General features: G+C 35.9%; 1 protein-coding gene across 1 annotated transcript in view; it reads left to right on the top strand.

The window, feature by feature from the left end:
- Positions 1-10,844, top strand: part of LOC123532947 (nucleolar MIF4G domain-containing protein 1 homolog) — a 41,088-nt gene extending 30,244 nt beyond the window's left edge. Inside the window, exons 11-14 of the mRNA XM_053518420.1 lie at positions 1,415-1,558; positions 2,193-2,357; positions 7,247-7,378; positions 8,104-10,844. Of these exons, the coding sequence (XP_053374395.1) occupies positions 1,415-1,558; positions 2,193-2,357; positions 7,247-7,378; positions 8,104-8,379 (717 nt within the window). The 3' untranslated portion in view covers positions 8,380-10,844. The remainder of the gene's footprint in view (positions 1-1,414; positions 1,559-2,192; positions 2,358-7,246; positions 7,379-8,103) is intronic.
- Positions 10,845-14,079: the final 3,235 nt, after the last annotated feature.

The following is a 14,079-nucleotide window of genomic DNA, read 5'->3' as shown; positions in this document are numbered from 1 at the left end:
ATAAAATCTAGGTCAAGTTCGAATATGGGTCATCTGGGGACAAAAACTAGGTCACATGGTCAAATCAAAGAAAACCCTTGCGTATTCGTGGAATTTAATTAGATTGTTTGTCTTGATCAAATTTAGGTCATGTTTGAATATAGGTCATCTTGGGTCAAAAACTAGGTCACTCTGTCAAATCAAAGAAAAACTTGGTGTGCTATAGGGGCTGCATTTTTCATCTGATTTGCATGAAACATGGTCAGAATGTTTGCCTTCATGAAATCTCGGATGAGTACTTGTCTGGATCACGTTGGGTCAAAAACTAGGTCAGCAGGTCAAATTAAACAAAAAGCTTGTTTACGCTCTAGAGGCCACCTTTTTGCTCCAATCTTCACGAAATTTCGTCAGAATGCTTGTCTCCATGAAATCCTGGACGAGTTCTAATCTAGGTCATGTGGGTTCAAAAACTAGGTTACTAGGTCAAATCAAAGAAAATGCTTGTTTACACTAAAGAGGCCACATATTTTGTCCGATCTTAATGAAAATTGGTCGAAATATTTGTCTCTATGAAATCTCAGATTGATTAAAAATTGGATCAGGTTGGGTCATAAACTAGGTTGCTAGGCCAAATCAAAGAAAAATCTTGTTTAAACTCTAGAGGCCACATTTTTGCTCCAATTTTCATGAAACTTGGTCAGAATGTATGCCTAGAAAACTCGGATGAGTTTGAAACTTGGTCATTTGATGTCAAAAACTGGGTCATTAGGTCAAACATGTTTACACTGTTATAGTTTGTTACTCTTGTGAGCGACCTAGGGCCATCTTGGCCCTCTTGTTTAGTATATAGAGCTTCAAAAATCCAGGATACAAGTGTTTGATTTGCCTGCTGTTATAGTATAAAGAACTTCATATATCCAGGGTTCAAGAGTTTGATGTGCCTAATGTTTTAATATTTAGATCTTTATAAATCCAGAGTTTAATAGTTTGATGTGCTTTGAGGGCAGATTTTCTCTTTGATGTGTTTGTTGTTACAAAACTGAAATGCTCTGTCAAAATTTTGTTTTATTCCAAATACAAACATGATGGAATTTATTAAAATGTGAGGCTTTTCAATAGACAAAATCTTATCAAAGAGACATCATTTTTCTGGTAAGGCCTTTAGGAAATTTTGGCAGACAACAAATATATATTTTTGTGTTTTCTTCAAAACCTCACTCTTCTCTCATATTTCTGAACAATAGCACTTTGAAGGTTTTAAGCTCAATGCTAAATAAAGATCTGTTTTACTGCAGGAATGAAGAATTGTCTGACAAGCATCACAAACATTGAAATAGTTAAAATCAGTATACTGCAGTTGATTGATATGTCAAGTTAAAAAGAAATAATAAATAAGATAGGAGTTTCCAGGTAACTAAAACTTTGTGTTTTCAAGACTTGTTCTACTTCAGGAACAAGCAAGAACAACATGGCTTTAGGTCAGTTAGAAGTTAGCAGTAAACTACAGGAGCTGGCTAGGAAACAGAGAATGAACACAGATCTCAGGAGAAACATCTTCTTTATAATCATGACTAGTGAGGTAAGGAGGTACAGTATAGTCCTCAGGAGATACAACTTCTTTATAATTATGACTAGTGAGGTAAGGAGATACAATATAGTCCTCAGGAGATACAACTTCTTTATAATCATGACTAGTGAGGTAAGAGGATGTAATATAGTCCTCAAGAGATATAACTTCTTTTTAATAATGTTTATTGAGGTAAGAGGATGTAATTTAGATCTCATGAGAAATATCTTATTTGAAATCATGACTATTGAGGTAAGGGGGTTGTAATTTATAAATATCTTCTTTGTAATCATGACTAGAGGTGAGGAGATATGATTCAAATATCAGAAGACATGTTATCTTTGTAATCGCAACCAGTGTGGTAAGGAGATGTATTTCAGGAGAATTATTTTTTATTTGTAATCATGATTAGCAAGGTTGAAAGATACCATACAGATCTTGAGAGAAATATCTTCTTTGTGAATATGACTAGAGATGTAAGAAGATAAAACTTAAATCTCAGTAGAATTGTGTACTAGTAAGATACGGAGAAATACTTCAAATCTTAAAAAAATTTGTCTGTTTATGAATTCACTTATTAGGTATATTTATGATCTGAAGCATTGTTCATTTCTTCTTTTATTTAGTTAACTTACTTGCTTTGCAGGATTACTTAGATGCTTTTGAGAAGTTGATTCAACTTGGTTTGAAGTCAAGTCAGAAGCAGGAAATTGTCCTTGTTATTTTGGACTGTTGTCTACAGGAGAAGAAATATAATCCTTTCTACTCTTACCTAGGGCAGAAATTCTGTGAATATCATCGGACTTACCAGGTATAGTTACATAAACTATAAAATGGCCAGGTGGTTTAAGTCTTTGACTTCAGATCACTTACCACTGACTGATGTTGGCTCGTATCTTTGCCTAGCGTGTAGAACTCTTTCTTGTGAGGAAGCAATTTAGCTGGCTTTCAGGTCAGTGGTTCTAACAAGGTACATGCCTTGCGTGTAGAACCCTTTCTTGTGAGGAAGCAATTTAGCTGGCTTTCAGGTCAGTGGTTCTAACAAGGTACATGCCTTGCGTGTAGGACTCTTTCTTGTGAGGAAGCAATTTAGCTGGCTTTCAGGTCAGTGGTTCTAACAAGTTACATGTCTGTGCCTGAAACAATGTCTGGAAGGTCACCTAGGGTCTTCCTCTACAAAGAAAAGATGGAAGGTAGACATATGACCACTATTTGTGTTGTAAACCCAACAAAACCCCTTGCCATGATGAAAGTCACAAAACTGTTGTAATATCCCCTGGATTGACATTGTTTGTGTCTTGGTATCCTGTCACATGTACCATGGCGACATAACTCCTCTACATTACCTCCCTCCCACCCAATACAATTTTAGCTCAATTATTTAAAAAAAATTCAAATAGTAGAACTTTTGTTGTCACCCTTTTGTTTTCATCACAAAAGTTTTGCTTGTACAAGGGCTGTTAAAAAATTACAAAGATTTTTGCTGTCTAATGCTGTATGATGTGAATAGTGCAATGTGAAATACGAGGGGCGTTCAATATGTAATGTTACTCCGTATGTAGTTCCGTAACCACTTGCTATTTTTAGATGCGGTCTTCAACACATTATAGAGCAATTTATTGGCAACACAATGATATATAAATTATAAAAATTGGTAGATTCAAAGTAAAAATATAATCATTTGAGTGAGGTGTACTCGGGTATACTAGACAATTTTATGTCTAAACTGTTGAGATTGTAATATGTAATACCTTGATTATACTATTAACAACTAGACCTATAGTTTAATTTTCAGTTTAAACAGATAAAACAAATCATGATCTTCACAAAAACATATGAAAACTAAAATAAAAAAGTTTATAACAGTTTTAAATTGAGTGTGTATAATTTTACTCGAAAAATGATAAGGTGAGTACAATAAGCCTCTGCAATTTTGTCAGGTGCGATAATCATCGTTTAGAAAATTTTTGTATTTTAAGTTGATACTAGTACCTTAATTCTCGATTGCAAAACTAGTTCTTACAACGTTAATTTATCGCTCTCAACAACCATTCAAGATTGAATCAACCTGGAGTTTAGATTTTTTAGTTGTGTTGTAAAATTAAAAATGCAATAAATAGTTTAAAACAAACGCAAATGCACCATAAATTTGCTGTACCTCGTAGAAAAATGATAGAATTTTGTGACTTTACAAGTTATTCTATTTTCTGAGACTCTGGATGCCGAGGACAAACCTAAATTATAATAATGGTCTAGTATATCTGAGTACACCTCACTAAAATGATAATATTTTTACTTTGAACTTGCCAATTTTTATAATTTATATGTCATTGTGTTCCTAATAAATTGCTCTATAATGTGCCGAAAACCGCATCTAAAAATAACAAGTGGTTACGGAACTACATACGGAGTAACATAACATATTGAACGCCCCTTGTATATCATTGTAATTCGCAATTTTTGTGTAATTTGGTCATATAACTTTTTTGCTGATAGTCAAAGCCATCTGTCATGATTTGAATTTGACCGCTAATGTTTGCACTGATAGTCCACTTGTTTACCAGAAAATAAGCCAAAGTGTAGCAACATGGCAAAGCGACATGCTCTGAAAGTATGTCATTCACACGTGGGAGGTGGAAGTAAAGGTTTAAGCTAAGATATGTAGAGACTTTGGCAAACGCCAACTGAAATTTATAGATTAAAGAAGCAGCAATGTTCCGTCATCTGTGTGTTGATCTCAAGTTATACAAACGATTTGCAAATTGTCAAGACATGCTAAAAGTCGAGGGAAAAACAAACAATCTGTGATTCGATGTTAATGTCAGTCTATGACACTTTGGATAAAGACCAATTACTCACAATGCACACCCTGTCAGAGATCCCTGGCAAAAATGTTTATACTTTTTAGTATTCTAACCAAACAACTGATGATGAATTATGTTCAATTATCAAAATTAATCAAAGAATTTTACAAATACAAATTAATTTAAATTTAATGAAACTTAATTAACTTAAATCTAGCTGAAGTGGAGACATTGTTGAAATAGATGGCCGTGTGCCAGTTTCATGTAAGTGACTGTTTTCGAGGAATCATAACTTCTGACTGTATGATCATAATCACGTCAAATTTGCAGAGAAGTAAGTAAAAAATTGCGAATCGTGATAATGTTTTTAGCTCACCGAGCATGAAGTGCTCAAGGATGAGCTTCTGTGGTCAGTGATTGTCGAGCGTCTGTCGTCGTCCGTCAACACCTCCCAGCCTAAACGACCAGTCCAATTTTGATAAAACTTCACAGGAATGTTCCTTGCATGATCCTCATTGAAAATTAGTCAAAGAAATAAATTCCATACAGAACTCTGGTTGCAATGGCAACCAAAAGGAAAAACTTTAAAAATCTTCTAGTCCAAAACTACAGTAGCTAGGGCTTTGATATTTGGTATGTGGCATCATCTAAAGGTCCTTTACCAAGTTTGTTCAAATTATCCCCCTTGGGTCAAATATGGCCTTGCCCTGGAGGGGGTGGGGAGTCACATGGTTTACATAGATTTATATAAGGAAAAACTTTGAAAATCTTCTTGTCCAAAACCACTGGGCCTAGGGCTTTGATATTTGGTACGTAACATCATCTAGTGGTCCTCTACCAAGATTGTTCAAATTATCCCCCTAGGGTCAAATACGGCATCGCCCCGGAGTCGCATGGTTTATATCAACTTTTATAGGAAAAAAACTTTCCAAATCTTCTTGTCAAAAACCACAGGGCATAGGGCTTTGATATTTGGTATGTGACATCATCTAGTGATCCTCTACCAAGATTGTTCGAATTACGTCTTTGGGGATGAAAAGAGGCCCTGCCCCGGGGGTCTCAAGTTTTACATATACTTGTATAGGAAAAAACTTTAAAAATCTTCTTATCTTAAACCACAAGACATAGGCCTTTGATATTTGGTATTTAGCATTGCCTTGTGGTCCTCTACTAAGATTGTTCAGATTATTACCCTGGGGTGAAAAGAGGCCCCGCCCTGGGGATCCCAAGTTTTACACAGTCTTAATGGGAAAAAACTTTAAAAATCTTCTTGTCTGAAAAGATACAGCCTTGAAATTTGGATGACATGTATGGTTTTACACACCGATCATAACAGCATAGAAATTTGGATCACGTCAGTAACTTTCGATAAAAGATTTCAATACTCATCTTTAATGTGCTTAGCCTTGACCTACTGACCTACTTTCTTGTTCTTGAAGCTACAGTAAAGAGATTTGTATAATTTTTTAACAGATTTCAGTACTTATCTTGAAGAATCTTTACCATGACCTCCTCACCTAGTTTTTTTTTGTTTTTAGCTCACCAGAGCCAAATGCTCAGGGTGAGCTATCCTGATCGTTCACCGTCCGGCGTCCGTTGTCCGTCCGTAAACTTTTACTTTAAACGACATCTCCTCATAAACCGCTAGGCCAATTTCATCCAAACTTTACAGGAATGTTCCTTGGGTGAAGCTCTACAAATGTTGTTCAAAGAATTGAATTCCATGCAGAACTCTGGTTGCCATGGCAACCGAAAGGAAAAACTTTAAAAATCTTCTTCTCAAAAACCAGAAGCCCTAGAGCTTAGATATTTGGTGTGAAGCATTGCCTAGTGGACCTCTACCAAATTTGTTCAAATCATGACCCGGGGGTCAAAATTGACCCCGCCCCAGGGGTCACTTGATTTTACATAGGAAAATCTAAAAAAATCTTCTTCTCAGAAATCAGAAGCCTTAGAGCTTAGTTATTTGACATGTAGCATTGCCCAGTAGACCTTTACTAAAGTTGTTCAAATCATGACCCCCCCAGGGTCAAATTGACCCAGCCCCAGGGGTTACTTAATTGTACATAGGGAAATCTTCATAAATTTGCTAAGAATAAACCAGAAGGCCTAGATCTTAGATATTTGATATGTAACATTGCCTAGTAGACTTCTACAAACTTTGTTCAAATCATGACCCCCGGGGTAAAATTGGCCCCGCCCCAGGAGTTACTTGATTGTACATCGGAAAATCTTCCAAAAAATTTCTAAAAGTCATCAGTTTGACATTTGAAACATGTAGCTCATATTACTCGGGTGAGCGATCCAGGGTCATCATGACCCTCTTGTTGAAGCTTTAGCAAAAAAATTTGTTCAAGCAAGCAATTAAACTCGGATGAGCGATATAAGGACATCATGGCCCTCTTGTTCTTGTTTTGCTTCATTAAAGTATATAAAAGCTAGAGACAAAGTCTATGTTATTTTTTAACAGCCCTCGGTAGCAGGTTGTTCTAGGCCTAATGCCAAATGTTTCATACTTCACTTGTGTCTTTGGCATCATGAGGTGATATCAAAGGACAAGAAACATAACTGTAGCTTTTATTTTGTAAAAATTATGCCCCTTCTTAACTTTGAATTTCAGGTTAAAGTTTTGTATGTAAATAGGTTTGTTAAAAGCTGCTGTGCCAAAAGCTTTCAAACTTTACTCGTCTTCAGCCTCACCGGATGACCTGCATAAGCTAATTTTGTCAAAAATAATGCCCCTTTTTAACTTAGAAATTTTGCTTAATGTTTTGAAAGTAAGCAGGTTTCTACAAAACTCCTGAGCCGTATGCTGTCAAACTTCACAGAAGACTTCAGTATCATGAGAAGAATTTATGTCGCAAGTAACGTAACTCTGGTTTTTATTTGTTGACAGATGGCCTTCCAGTTCTGTATCTGGGACAAATTCAAGGAGATAGGCAGCTTGTCTGACACCAACAGGAATAACTTAGCCAAGCTACTAAATCATCTCATTGTAAATAAAGCACAGTCATTGTCTATACTAAAGGTAAGTCATGTAGATTTCTTTGTTTATTTTGGGTTTAATGCTGTTTTTCAACAGTATTTCAGTTATTTAACGGCAGGCATTTAACCTAACCAGTGTTCCTGGATTCTGTACTGGTACAAACCTGTTCTCTGCAAGTAACTGCCAACTTTCCGACATGATTCAGAGGTGGGTGGTGGGGGATGAATGTTTTCAGACACAGTGTCATTTATCAAATCATCACGGAGAACACACGCCACACTTGAATATCGAACTCGAGACCCTGCGTTCATAGATCTATGCTCCGCCTATTGAGCTAAGCCGGCGGGCTATGTGACGTAGTAGACTTTTAAATGGTAGAAGGGACAGGCTATTGCTAAACTGTGTCGCTGCAATTATGTTGTTTTTGATTTCTAACTTTTGTTAATTTACAGAGAAATAAATTCTGTTCAGTAATTAACTACTAAATAATTTATATATGCATGATGCTTTTCTGAAGTCAAGATGTTAATTTGAAAAATTTTGTTTTTGCAGTTTCATAAAATGTAAGAAAATAGATGTCTTTGTATGGACAATACATTTTGTTTTATTTTGTCAGAATTAAGATTTGTCTTAGTTCCAGGAATATGCATAAATAAACTTAACTGTAATGTATTTTGAACATTATTTAAAAAAAAAATTTGTCCTTTTTAACCTGACAAAACACAAATATTTTCATATTTCACAGAATTATTTTGTATCATTTTCAGGTGATCTCATTTGGTACATTAGAGAAGGGGATGGTCCGTTTATTGAAACGTTTACTGATGGAGCTGTTATTGGACTATTCACAATCTGAGATAGAGGCGGCATTTACCCGAATAGCTCAAATTGACAAACTGAAACAGTTAAACGAAGAACTTAGACTCTTTCTGAGACATTTTCTCGTCGGTAAAAAGAGCGAGACTAAAAATGTAAAATTACTGGAGAGAGTTGATATTGTAGACAGAATTTTATCAAGGGGGAAAGGTCAAGTGCTACTTTGATGTTGGCTGGTGTTTAAATTACTATTCAAATACAGTTTGGTTCTCAGTTTCCTGAACAACATTTCAGTACCATTGTGGCTGAATGGTTGAAGTTATTGACTTTGAATCACTTGCCCCACACCACAGTTCTAGTCCTGTGCATCTTCTCATGTGAGGTAGTTGTGAGAAAGGTTGGTGGTTCAACCCAAGTGCCTTCCTTTGCACATGGGGTCTTCTCCATCATTAAAAATTGAAAAAAATCACAATATGACCCGCATTGTGTCCAGCTGTTCACATTATTTGAACAGGGAAAACCAATTTTTAGCTCCCTTTGGCAGGAAATGCTCATGGTGAGCTTTTAGTAACGTTAGATATCTGTTGTCTGACCATCCATAAACCAGAATTTCTTGTAAAGAACATGTTCTCCTGAATCATTTAGTCTATTTTAATCAAGCTTCACAGGAATGTTCCTTGTGTTGTATTCTTTCATATTCCTTTGAATCCAGGTCACCCATGCAGACTTCTGGTTGCAGTGGCAACCAAAAGGAAAAACTCAAAACATTGTGTCCTTAGAATTCTTCAATACATGCTGTTTCGTTAAAAACCATTGTCTCCAGCAGGTGGGACTAGTTCTCCCTATGTTGCTGTGTGGAAAATTTTGAACATTTTCTGCTCTGAAAATGCTTGCGTGATTTCTAAATAATTTCTCAGCAATTTTCTAAGGGTGACATTTAAAAAAATTCTTTCAAATTATTCTTTTTTTGTTGTCATTTATGGCCTCCAGGGGGGCAGAGATAGTTTTCCCTTTATAGTTTTATGGAAAATCTCATCTGACCGGTTTCAGATGAGTCTTTTTGGCCTATTTGGCTGTCTTGTGTTGAGTTATTAGCAAATCTTGAAATAGATATAAAAAGTTTTTTGATTCAAATTAAATCACTAGGCTATGCTGGAAAATAAAAGCACAGGGACCTCTCTATGGCAAAATAGGATGCTTAGAACAAGTGTTCTATTTAGTATTCTAATATGCTCGTCTCTGTTAAAAAACGCTTCTTCTAGAATGACGTCACATTAACGTGTGGTGACGTCAAAGTTTTTGTTACGACCAAGAAAGAGTGCTACTATATTTTATCTCCTGTTTTAGATTAAAGGCATATTAGAATTGAAACGATTTATAGCAAAATTGTGTTTTAACACTATACACTCTGGCGGTAATACGTCGGTGCGGTCTCGCGAAATTATTGCGCCCGACGTATAACAGCCATTTGTGCATAAATAGTGTTCTAGCACTCTTTTGCTATAAACTATTTCTGAAACACATTGTTGACGTATTCATTTATCATATTTTCGAATATCGGGTTTGAGACTTGGTTTATCTAAGTGGTCGGAGTTTAGTCGTACTGAATCGCATGCATTCAGAACTGCCGATAGGGTTTAAACATGCTGTTCAAAGTAGGTAAAGGGAATCACTAAGATGCTTCATTGCTGTATTTTCTGTCAAGACTGAAGACTCGAGCCTAGTTCTAAGCACAAAAGATCATCGGTGGAACTTGGCACTGAAGTGTTCTAATCATGCAAGAATGATAAAATGTATGGAAATGAATAAGTCCCAAATACACTACTTAAATATTTTCCAAAAAGATAAACACGATGAAAGTGAGTCATCTTTATTTTAGTAAGCAAATTGACAAATACAAAAAAAAACCAGTACAGAAATAATACTGAAAAAAATAAACAAGCATGTGAGAGTATTCTTTTCACAAATAAATAAACGCTGTTAAATTAAGTTGTACTTTTCGGAATCATTTACACGAACAATATACATATATGCTTAATTCATTTAAAACTTTGCAGTGTGAAAAATATTGATTTAAATTCAACATATGAATTAAAAAAACATACACACTGAGACACAGTCTCGACAAAAATATTTAAAAAAAACCATTTGTTTCACCAATATATGCTTAGAAATGAAGTAAATATTAGTTATATTGTATATATGGAAGAGGTCAGCTTGTGTTTCTGTAAATATGTGTCAACAGTCAAAGGCGCAAGTGGAAAGGTTCTGTGTTGTCTGTAAGCCTGTCAACAAATGGGTTAACTTACTGACACCCAACATCCTCTGAAATCTTTGTGAAACTCACATAATGTATGACCTAACTTTCTTACAAAGCACTTGAGTTATGTAATATCACATTAACATTATATCAGCCGCAACTCTGGAGCAACCACAGTGTTAATGAAACTAAAATGGTATGTGCATTTTCATAGGGTCTCCTGCGTGTAAAACTTCTTCAGTACAAGTTACACCCCCTGAACAGGACGACACTGCTATACTTTGCATGACTCGTGTAAAACTTCTTCAGTACAAGTTACACCCCCTGAACAGGACGACACTGCTATACTTTGCATGACTTTCGTGTAAAACTTCTTCAGTACAAGTTACACCCCCTGAACAGGACGACACTGCTATACTTTGCATGACTTTCGTTTAAAACTTCTTCAGTACAAGTTACGCCCCCTGAACAGGACGACACTGCTATACTTTGCATGACTTTCGTGTAAAACTTCTTCAGTACAAGTTACACCCCCTGAACAGGACGACACTGCTATACTTTGCATGACTTTCTCACATAATGGTATGATATCACATTTCTTCAACTGACATCATAAAACTATACAAAGTATACTACATGCCCAGAAAAATCCCAGCAAAAACAATATGGACAAAAATGCTTTGATAATACCTTAAATTGAAAATGTACAAAGTGGTCATATTAAGCCTAAAAAATTCTTTGTTTCAAGTAACATGCTCAAAAAAATTAGGATAGGTAGGAAAATATTTTTGGTGGGATTTTTTTTTATTGAGACTTTTTCGGAAATTATTTTTGTGTCAAAAAATGAATACGAAAAAGGGGGTTATGCCTTTTGGGCATCAGTAAGTTGATTTCTAACATCACTGACCACGTTCAAAGCATAAAAAGTGCAGTTTTGCAACTTTTTGTTAAAAAGTTGTAAAAAATGTTCTACATTTAAGGTCGGGCCAAAAATTTAGGGTAGGTCGGGATACCGGGAACAGTTTTTTTACGCTATATATCATACCAAACATAATGATTGTTTCAAGTCGAATGAGCCTAAATCAGTACATTCTACTACTGTAACAGTATCTTTGGATTTCATGTGAATGCTTCAAACTAAAAATAGTTTTGTTAAAGTGTTCTCTGATAATATGGCACCATTGAGAGGATAAATGTACTAGCTACAGGTAAATTTACACAATAAAAACATAGTTTTAAACTGGCAGTTGACTACTTATATTAGTATTTCACCTACAGCATAACCAAATGAACAGATGTATATAATATTGTGCTATATCACATATTTGACGTCTTGGGAGTGTAATAAAACCATTACATAACCAGAGATCACAGAGTGATCTTGGCGCCCACCAATGTGCCATTTTTGAGTGTTCCAAATTTCAAGACTTACTGACTAGCTCAAGGTCAAATTTCATTTCCGTACACAACACTGTGCATGTGGTCCAAATTCGAAAGCTGTAGCTTGAGAAATGTGAAAGTAGGTCACTAGATCAATCTTAAGGTCAAAGTTTAATTCGGTACACAAAACTATGCAAGTGGTCCAAATTTGAAGGCTGTAGCTTGAGAAATGTGAAAGTAGGTCACTAAGCCAAAATCAAGGTCAAATTTCACTTCAGAAACAAATCTATGCATGTAGTCCAAAATTGAAGCCTGTACCTTCAAAAATGTGAAAGTAGGTCACTAGGTCAATGTCGAGGTCAAAGTTTGTTTCGGTACACAATCCTATTCATGTGGTCTAAATTTGAAGCCTGTAGCTACAGAAATGTGAAAGTAGGTCACTAGGTCAATCTTAAGGTCAACGTTCATTTCGGTACACAAAACTACGCAAGTGGTCCAAATTTGAAGGCTGTAGCTTGAGAAATGTGAAAGTAGGTCACTAGGTCAATGTAAAGGTCAAAGTTTGTTTCGGTACACAAAACCATGCATGTGGTCTAAATTTGAAGCCTGTAGCTACAGAAATGTGAAAGTAGGTCACTAGGTCAATCTTAAGGTCAAAGTTCATTTCGGTACACAAAACTACGCAAGTGGTCCAAATTTGAAGGCTGTAGCTTGAGAAATGTGAAAGTAGGACACTAGGTCAAAATGAAGGTCAAATTTTATTTTGGAATACAGAACTATGCATGTGGTCCAAATTTGAAGCCTGTACCTTCAAAAATGTGAAAGTAGGTCACTAGGTCAATGTAAAGGTTAAAGTTTGTTTCGGTACATAAAACCATGCAAGTGGTCCAAATTTGAAGGCTGTAGCTTGAGAAATGTGAAAGTAGGTCACTGGGTCACAATCAAGGTCAAATTTCATTTCGGAACACGAAATTATGCATGTGGTCCAAATTTGAAGCCTGTACCTTCAAAAATGTGAAAGTAGGTCACTAGGTCAATGTCAAGGTCAAAGTTTATTTCAGTGCACAAAACTATGCATGTGGTCCAAATTTGAAGGTTGTAGCTACAGAAATGTGAAAGTAGGTCACTAGGTCAAAATCAGGGTCAACTCATGTCAAGGTCATCTTGCCACTCAAAACCATACATGTGGTCCAAATTTGAATGTTGTAGGTTATTGACAAGAAGTTTTTAAAAGCTTTTCCCTATACAAGTCTATATGAACCATGTGACCCCAGGGCGGGGCCATATTTGACCCTAGGGGGATAATTTTAACAAACTTGGTAGAGAACCACCAGGCGATGCTATATTACAATACCAAAGCCCTAGGCTTTGTGGTTTGGACAAGAAGATTTTCGAAGTTTTTCCCTATATAAGTCTATGTAAACCATGTAACCCCTGGGGCGGGGCCATATTTGACCCTAGGGGGATAATTTGAACAATCTTAGTAGAAGACCACTAGATGATGTCACATACAAAATATCAAAGCCCTAGGCCCTGTGGTTTTGGACAAGAGGTTTTTCAAAGTTTTTCCCTATATAAGTCTATATAAACCATGTGACCCCCAGGGCGGGGCCATATTAGACCCCAGGGAAATAATTTCAATCATCTTGGTAGAGGACCACTAGATGATGCTTCATACCAAATATCAAAGCCCTAGGCTCTGTGGTTTTGGGCAAGAAGATTTTCAAAGTTTTCCCCTATATAATTCTATGTAAATTATAGAAATAAACAAAGGGCCATAACTTACTAAAAATTTGTTGAACCAGTCTGATTTTCAGGGGGACACAACTAGGGTACCAATACATCATTCTGACAAAGTTTGGTCAAAATCCCCCTGGTAGTTTCTGAGGAGATGCGATAACGAGAAATTGTTAACGGAAGGACGGACGGAAGGACGCCGGACCACGGACGCAGAGTGATTTGAATAGCCCACCATCTGATGATGGTGGGCTAAAAACGATAATACACTAGTGTAATAAAGCTTTGACGTCGATGAGTGTAGGAGACATCAAATTGACTTGTTTATAGATAGTAAAAGAAAGTAGAATTTTTGATATTCCGATAGGAAAAGCTAACGTGATAAAAATAATATTACATTTGTGACTTTCCACATTGAATTTATTCAACTTGTTGAATAAAATTGATAACATGCTCGGCAGAGCCTCGCATTTTATCATTTTATTCAACTCGTTTAATAAATTCAATATGAAAAGACACTCATGTAATATCCTCTATGTATATATGTATA

Source organism: Mercenaria mercenaria, chromosome 11 (assembly GCF_021730395.1).
Source record: "Mercenaria mercenaria strain notata chromosome 11, MADL_Memer_1, whole genome shotgun sequence".
Classification (NCBI taxonomy): Eukaryota; Metazoa; Mollusca; class Bivalvia; order Venerida; family Veneridae; genus Mercenaria; species Mercenaria mercenaria.
Note: the sequence above shows the minus strand (reverse complement) of the source record. Positions and strands in the feature narration are given on the sequence as shown.